General features: G+C 44.0%; 1 protein-coding gene across 1 annotated transcript; it reads right to left on the bottom strand.

The window, feature by feature from the left end:
* Nucleotides 1-2,530: 2,530 nt before the first annotated feature.
* On the bottom strand, nucleotides 2,531-3,385 carry LOC147426501 (uncharacterized). The gene has a single exon (XM_086498210.1). The coding sequence runs from the start codon at nucleotides 3,383-3,385 to the stop codon at nucleotides 2,531-2,533; it is 855 nt and encodes a 284-aa protein (XP_086354336.1).
* Nucleotides 3,386-8,987: the final 5,602 nt, after the last annotated feature.

The following is an 8,987-nucleotide window of genomic DNA, read 5'->3' as shown; positions in this document are numbered from 1 at the left end:
GAATTTATTAAGATTATGTAAGGTCAAACTTTACTTTAGCATTCTAAACCAACAGAATGAAAAAAAAAAACATATATGTATGTGTGTGTGTAAAATTTATTAAAATTATGCAAGGTGAAGCTTCACTTTAGCATTCTAAAACAATAGAATCCACTAAAAGTAAAAACATATCAGGATGTGGAATGAAAGGTAAATCTCCATCGTGCACTAAAAACTATGAAAGTCTCCCTAGCCCAACACAACACTAAGGGTTTCTTTTAGAAAGCCAAAAAGAACCACCCACATCAACATTTTTGTCCCCTCCAAATAAATTAGCCATTTTCTCATAGCGTTCCATGGGGAACTCTTCAGTTGGAAGCCTCTTGCATGACACTCAGCAATGTTCATTTGCCAATAGCTAATGCTTCCTGAAGGTGGGTTGCGTTCAAAATCATAAATGCAGTTGAATGTGCTAGAGATAATCTCCCATTTGCTCTTACGTTGAGATTTAGAGCGGAAGACCCCACTTTCCTTGCACATCTCAAAGATCAATTGCCATTTATCTTTGGCACGCACATTGATTCCGCCCTCAAGCATCTTCAAGTCCACCTCTTTTTTTGCCTCCACTAGCACAATAATTTTTTGAAAGTGCCAATTCACTCAATCTCCTCCAGTAGTGTTGCCTTGATTAGCACGAGGAAGTGATGGTGGATTTTCATCCATTGAAGACGGCATGGACATGGGAGTATTGATGGAGCTATCATTCATGGATGTGGAGGCATCCCTCGACAAGGCTATAGGTGCCTGATAGCTACCCAAAGCCGGCGTTCCTTGCAACACATGACCTCGAGGTAAATGCGGAGGACCAAATCGAGGAAATCCGGCACTAGTCGACACACCCAAAGCGGATGGACGGGCTATAGTGTTTGGTGTTGGCCGAATGGGCATATGGCTTCTAGGTCCTCGATGAGCAACTCCCATTGCGCTTGGTCGAATGAGGTGGGGCACATTCACATGTAGAGGATTGATGACCGGTGAGGTGTTAGGGAAAGGTGGGGGTTGATCAAATTCCTTGGGCATTGTAGGTCGATAAACATTGAGCACTTGCGTAGTAGCTTCCACGAACATGCGGGTCGACGGGGTTGGGAATTGGGAACAACCTCATCCATATGCCGTCCAATCTATACTAGTACAAAAGGGGGAGGGATTCCGGGCCCCCCTGACACATGGCAGCATGACGTTCATCCGACAGTGTAGCTTGTAGCACACACTCGGAAAGAGAGAGACATGTCACAGGGACTACCTGCACCTGCGCGCTTGGAAAAAGAGAGAAAGAGAGATAGAGAGAGAGTTGGTGGGCTGTTGATAGCTGAGCTTCAACGAAAGCTACGCCAAGAAAAGGGAAGGCGTAATTACGGATTGATAGGCTCCTACTACTGGGAGAATAGAAAAGAAATTCATTACATCCAAGATTCTTTGGCATTTACATAAGGTGAAACGTATTTGAGGGTAAAGGAAAAATAAGAGGCGGGTTCCATGTGTATTGGACACCCGCAAGGAAAAAGCACAAGCAGAAAAAGAGATTCAAAACAGAAAACATATACATTAATTTACTGGTAAAAAATAACCCATGCTATAGAACATCTGCACAAGAGATCAAAAACACATACGGAATGCTTAACGAAACAAGAGGAGACTACAAGTTGTGACAAACAAAGTTACAAAGAGTATCAGCGGTAAAATTATTGGTAATATTATTTAACCTGGTTACAATTGCATTAAGTCTGTTAAGCTGCACCTTTAATGACGTGATCTCGGTGCGCAAGCATTGTATCTGCTCTTGCAGTTGGGAGATTTGCACGTCTGTTACATTCACTTCGTTCTCGCTAATCATATTTTTAAAGTTATCTATAGAATTATGAATGAAAGTGCGGAGAGTAGTCGAGTCTTCGGGATTGTCTCCATGTAGCTGGCGCCACATTTGTAGGAGCACATCATGTAGTCCGTCGAGCATGGCATCATCGTCCAATGCTTGCGGTTCCGGTGGCTGTGTGTCTGCACTATCCCGAGGGCTAGATTGCTTCATCGACCCTGCAAAACATCAAGAAATCTTTCAGAGAGAAACGTAACAATACTAGCCGTTGGGGAAGTGATTGTAACATATTATATACATCATTTTAACTAGCAATAGTAGTGACTCCTCGTCTAGTGAGGAGTGGGATGAAGTCTACGTCGAGAGGTGCATCCTCTTTGTCCTCATTGTCAAGCACAACAATTTTTTCTTTGCCTTTTACAGTTGAAGAGTTGCCTATGAATCCCTCGCGAGCATCTGCGCGAAGAGATGCAGTCTCTTCCTCCTCACTGTCCAGCACAACAACTTTCTCTTTCCCTTTAAAAGTTGAAGGATTGCCGACTAGTCCCTCATGAGCATCTGTCGGATAGGCAATTGCAGTTTTCCCTTCATCGCTGACAACAGGTTGCAAAACATTAACAATGTTAGTGGTGACATTCACCATTACAACACAACTAATGTTAACGAGAAGAAAGCAATCTACATGTGGGTTTCTTGCCACCTTCTCAGAAACCAGTCGATGCGAGGTTGCGCATTCGTGTAAGCCTCGTCAAGATCAAAAATATCAATCACATCTTGATATGTTCTAGAAGAAGGAAAAATCATGGTCTGCCATAATGCTTTGATCTTTTTCAACGGCATTCCACGGCCCTGAAAAGGTGTTATCCACGAGGAAGACACGTAGTACTTGCCAGACTTTAGCATATGGTGCAACGTTGATAAAAAGTTGTTAGCAATTGGGTGCTTCAAGTGGAATTTCCAATACATAAGTGCACAATCAAAAATATTCGCATGCGTCAGACAAACTCTATTTTTTAGCTCATCTGCCCCATACTGTGTGTATAGTTCAACTCCCTTGTTGATGTCATCAACTGTTACATTATGTGAGAAGTTCTGATAATGTGGTTGATCCATGTCTTTCATATAATACCCCAACATACCATGAAAGGTGTGCATGTTCTTTTGCTTGAGGGCACGACAGGGAATATTCGCTTCGACGGGACTATGAATATCCCATCCTAGGTACTGCTTTATTTTCTTGCTCACTGCAATAATCGAAGTCGCCATGATCCGAACAACCATCTGAAAGTGGAGGTGGAAGACAGTGCACATGCCGACGACCACCTCCTCCTCCACAAACGCTTTCGACCTTGGAAAAAGAGCAACACCCACATCACTACCACTTGTAGACACCGTTATGCTCAGCTCGAGCATCTTTTTGGGTTTGCTGCCTTCGGTACGCGCCATTCTCTCTTCTTCCGAGAGCCTAGGCCTCCCTCGAGGTCTCTTTGAACTAGAGGGTTGTGCGTCTTCTGACCTTGCAAGATGCTTCATGCTTGCCATTTCATAAAAATCCTAAAGATACAACCCACTAAACTACGACATGTAAACATACATACACACGGCGACAACGAAAGCAAAAAAAGACCACTTCTATTTACCAATACAATAGACATAGAATACTATACACTATGTACATACCTGGGTGTCGTGGTGCAGTGTTGCAGTAAACAGGTTTCTATCGTCCTCAAGCACCTCAGCAATCCACATTCAGCAGCGGGCTGTCGTCGTCGACGGTTATCTACTGCTGTCCTCAACCACTGCAGCAAATCGGAATTTGGTCTTGCCATTGTCCACGGCTGCAACGAAACACATGACAGCTCACCACAGGCTGCTGCCGTCGTCTGCTCCCTGCAGTTCGGATGTCGGGTACAACCGAAAAGGTGACGGCTCACCACAGGCTGCTGCCCCGTCCTCTACTCGCTGCAATTGGGATGCGGGTGCAACAAAAAAGGTGACACCTCAGGACATGCTGCTTCCCTCTGCTCGCTGCAGTTGGGATGGCGGGTGCAACCAAAATGGTGACGCCTCAGGACAGGCTACTACCCCGCCCTCAGGTCGCTGCAGTTGGGATGGCGAATGCGTGACTTTACAGTCTGCTGCCCCGCCCTCTGCTCGCTGCAGTTGGGATGGCGAATGCGAACGAAAGTGAGGCCTCAGGACAGGCTACTGGGCCGTCCTCTGGTATCTGCAAACGGCTCAGGACAGGCTGCTGTGCCGTCCCCTACTACCCCATACTCGCTGCAGGTGTGATGGCAGCTGCCTTGCAATAGCGCTCTATCACCAAATAAACCACGCAACTGGCCATACGGTACTGCCGCAACCACGCACTTGCCCATACAATATCGCCACAAACACAGCATGCTAAAGCTACTTCCAAAACTGGCAGCCGCCACATGTCTAATCTCTCCCTACCCTTCAAACACAACGTCGAAATAAAAGATTCCATCTTCTCGGGATATTTTAGCATTTTTTACAGCGGGGTACCCCATACTCGTGTTGTACTTTTGGGCAGTGCTCTCTGAGCGGAGAGAGAGAGAGAGAGAGAGAGAGAGAGAGAGAGAGAGAGAGAGAGAGAGAGAGAGAGAGAGAGAGAGAGAGAGAGAGAGAGAGAGAGAGAGAGAGAGAGAGAGAGAGAGAGAGAGAGAGAGAGAGCGTAGACTCAATGGCGGGATTTTGACCTCCGGTAGTGTTCTTTGCACAAAGTTAAAACAACAAGATAGCAAGAAAGAGAGAGAGAGAGAGAGAGAGAGAGAGAGAGAGAGAGAGAGAGAGAGAGAGAGAGAGAGAGAGAGAGAGAGAGAGAGAGAGAGAGAGAGAGAGAGAGAGAGAGAGCGTAGACTCAATGGCGGGATTTTGACCTCCGGTAGTGTTCTTTGCACAAAGTTAAAACAACAAGATAGCAAGAAAGAGAGAGAGAGAGAGAGAGAGAGAGAGAGAGAGAGAGAGAGAGAGAGAGAGAGAGAGAGAGAGAGAGAGGGAGAGAGAGAGGGAGAGAGAGAGAGAGAGAGAGAGAGAGAGAGAGAGAGAGAGAGAGAGAGAGAGAGAGAGAGAGGATGCCCGGGGGGGGGGGGGCGCGGGGCGTGGTTTACTGCAAGCTAATTATAAAGGGTTGCACTGCAGAAGGGCACATGTCTGAATGTAAAAACAAACAAAGGACTATTTTAAAAAGAGGGTTGCCAGTAGCAGCAGCTTGGAGAGCATCGTATGTAGGTGCCAAGGAGGATGAAAGTGCTAATTGTTAAGAGAGGAGTTTATGTCGGATTATGAAAGGAAAGTGCTACAGCTTGGAGGTCGGCCGTGAGCATTTGACTGAAGGCAAAGCAAGGACTATCCAAGGTTGCAAGATGCAAGAGAAACGCAAGGAGGAGGCGGTTGGAGCAGTTGGAGACCAAAAACCAAGGGGGTTTTGAGCGCTCTATTTGGCTGAGGTGGTTCGACATGCTTGGAAATCCAGATTAAGAGCGGCAGGGTTTGATTGATGTGGTTACGAGCAGGTGACAGGGCTTGGTCAGACCTAGAGGGTGGTCAAGGCGAGGAGGCGGCAGGTTTTGGGGGCTGAGGGTGGTGTAGGCGGAGTAGTTAGGATGGCAGCTCATGAGCCAGCCATCCTGGAGGTTGCTGGTGGACAGCTCGGCCTCCTCAAGGAAGAATACCTGCCAAGTCAGGTGGGAAACACCAATGATAGAGCTACCGAGCAATAACATTTGAGGAGGGAGGCGCCCTTATCCCAACATGCATCTATGGAAGTGCAAGTGTAGGCCTCCTTTTATATGGTTCCGCATGCAACCCCTTAATATTGAACATATGGATTTTCCCCGGGATATGCTGATAATGCAAGGCCTTGCACTAGATAAGATGATGATATTCATGTTGATGTAGATAGCTGAACTCCTTGCTGAATGACAAGGATGGATGGTCCCTCTGCAAGGGACTGATGCCACTCTAATGGGGTTATGGGAGGTTAATGGGCTGATCTATTGTTGAAACTCTGAAAATGCTGATGTATGGGTTGAACAAACGGTGAATGGAAGCCAGGACGAGGATGGGACGATGGCCTAGGTATAGGGAATGTAAGATCAGTCAATGGGCTTGCAAAACACAAGGGATGGGGGCTCCACTAATAGGTGAGGAGGCCATGAGCTGATGGTAAGATACATGTAAAATGAAAGCCCTAATGTCAACCGTAGGCCTTACATTGTCATGGCTGATCGTTGGCCCTCTTAGACGAGTTTAACGGGTGATGGTGGCAGGTTTGGCCTCCTCAAGGGAGAACGCCTGCCAGGTTAGTTGGGAAGCGCGAGTCATAGAGGTATCGAGCAATAACATTGGAGGAGGGCTAGGGGGGATGGTCGCCCTTAGGAGGAAGACATTCCTGTAAAGGGGATGGACACATGGCATGAGATTCTATGTCCAGCAGATCCCGTCAGAATCTCTTCATCCTATTTCCTCACGCATCTACCTCTCGGTTCTCAAGTCCTTCATAATGTTTTCTCAAATCACCCACTGTTCCAAGTACCCAATCCTCATTCTTTTGTGAGGTATCAGCGTAGCGGTGGCTCCCGAGTCCCAACTATTCCACTCGATTTTGAAAATTTGTGAAAGGCTGCAAGAATTTAGGCGTGACGGGTCCCATCATCGACTCCCTTACTGGCTTCTATAACAATCTCCATCCCCAATCTCTCTTCTATGATACAGTAATAGGTATACTTCCATATCCATCATTGCTCAGCACAGAAGTGCAGAAGGTTGCTGTTAGTAGCGGCTAACATAGGCTACACTGAATATGCATCAAGCGGGAGATATCTATGGTTGTGCATAATATTTCCACTCACTTTGTATAAGTCTTGAGCTCACTTGGAGTTCCAAAGTTGTATATGATAGTTTGAGGGCTCAATTTTAAACCCATAGTAGAAGGGATTGTGGTGAAAGCCCTTAAAAGGAAGCATTTGGTCAAGGAGACTTCATTCTTGAGTATCCACTCTTGAGGATCCACTTTTGAGAGCTCCCTCTCTCTAGAGTGTTCACTCTATGGCCTAGCCTTGAGCTTAATACCCATGCTTAAGAGTCTAGTGCTAACCATTGTAATTAGAGTAAGCTCCCTCTCTCTAGAGTGTTCACTCTATGGCCTAGCCTTGAGCTTAATGCCCATGCTTACCATTGTAATTAGAGTAAGCTCTTCTTGATTAATCTAATTCTTATTTTCTCATTAGTCTACTTCTTCTCTACATTTCATCTTGTCATGAAGTAGTATTACACTTTCATTATTCTAGATTTGAGAGATGTATGTACTTCTTGCTAGTAACCACTCTTATCTCTCTACGAGCAATTGATTTGCGATATTTAGCATCACAAATTAAGTTGATTAAGTTGGGTCTTAATCTTGTAATTTGTGTGTGTGCCCTATTATTTGCTTGTGTGTAGATAGGTTTTATGAAGCTCTAGCACCATTCACCTCGTGTATGTAGCTATTGATGAAGTGCCGTAATTGACATGTGGTAATTAGTGTGTGCTTATCATTAGTGTGCTTGGGGTTTCTAATCTATGGCAAGTCGGACTTCGGTGGGCTTGATGTGTGTAGGAGTTGTTTGATTAGTGATTAGAGTAGGTTTAGAGTTAGTCTTGCCATGGCTAATCTCTACTTGCAATGGAGAGATGATCTCTTGAATCCTCTATTCCATTCATCCGATGCTCGTGCTTCCATGCCCTAGCCGGGTTGCCGATCCACGGATTTAATAATTTTGTGTGGGTTGTGATTAGGTCGTGCTACAATGCCTCCCTACATTTGGCGCCGTTGTCAGGGATCAATAACTTAAGCTAGTGAGTGTAGGATGTGTAGAATAGAGCAATTTCATTACTAATTTCTCGGTTTTTGAGTGTGTGTAACTCAATTTTGGTGTGATGTGATGATGATTGTGCAAGAAATTGATGCTAATGTTGAGTTATGTATACCCCAAACCCCCAATTCCACTGCCACTTTCACTAATTTCATGCTAGCCCTTGTTAATTCGCTTCATTTCCATGCTAATTGTACTAATTTCATGCTAATTTTGGCTAACTTTGCTAACCTAACTGCTAACAATTGAGGTGTAATGCATGATTAATCCCCTTTTAAGAGGTGGAATCATCACTCTAATCAAGTTAATTGTGCTAATTTATGCCTAATTTGATGATTTGAGTGTTTGATTTTGACCTACAAATGGTCAATTTTGGAGCTGATTTGATGGTGCACACACTTGTGTGTGCAATGATGCGTCTTTACGTGGAGCAAAGGAATAGCTTGAAGTGTAATTACGATGTAAGTGCACTGACTTGTTATGTCAATTCTTGATTGATTAATGAGGTTCAATGTTGTTAATCATTTGCTAAAATTAGGTGTGTAACACAAATTGACCTACACTTTGCGCTTAATTTGATACACTTGGAATGAAATTGACAGTCAAATTGTGACTAATGAAATTTGTGTGTATCCAAATAATGCTTAATTCTCATCAAGAATTCATGTGTGTACATAAGAATCATTGCGTGTGTGCATGCACCAAAGAGGAAAATAAACTGTCAAAAATTTCAACTGTGTGTGAACCTAATTTTTAGTGTGTGCATGCATATAAAGTGATGGAATTGATGGTATATGAGTATGCAATTATGAAATTGATATGTATGCTAGGCTAATTCAATCATTGGATAAGCCTAATTGCCAAAAAATTGGGCAAAAATTGAGTTTGTGTGCCTATCCTAGACCACCGATTTTTTATGATTGATGGTCAATTGGGGCACCTAAACGATTTTTGATTGTGAAATGATCATAAAAAGTGTGTGCAATCATTAGGTGTAAGCCTAAATGCATTGCCAATTGAGCTAATTTTGATCATTTGTGCTTAATTTTTGAGCGTGTGTAGTGTTAATGTTTAGAAATTGAGCATGCATGCATTCATTTATGCTTGATCGAGTTTGCAATTTGTGCATTTCAATGTGGAATTGATGTAATTTTTGCATGTAATTTTGGCCTAAATTTGGGTGTGTGTACCTACTTAATGACATGTGCAATCCAGTCCTTGAATGAATAATTGGTATTTTTTACCAATTATGATGATTA

This window comes from Adiantum capillus-veneris, chromosome 24, assembly GCF_014529385.1.
Source record: "Adiantum capillus-veneris isolate H3 chromosome 24, ASM1452938v2, whole genome shotgun sequence".
Classification (NCBI taxonomy): domain Eukaryota; kingdom Viridiplantae; phylum Streptophyta; class Polypodiopsida; order Polypodiales; family Pteridaceae; genus Adiantum; species Adiantum capillus-veneris.
The sequence above is the reverse complement of the archived record's forward strand: the minus strand, read 5'-3'. Positions and strand labels throughout refer to the sequence as shown.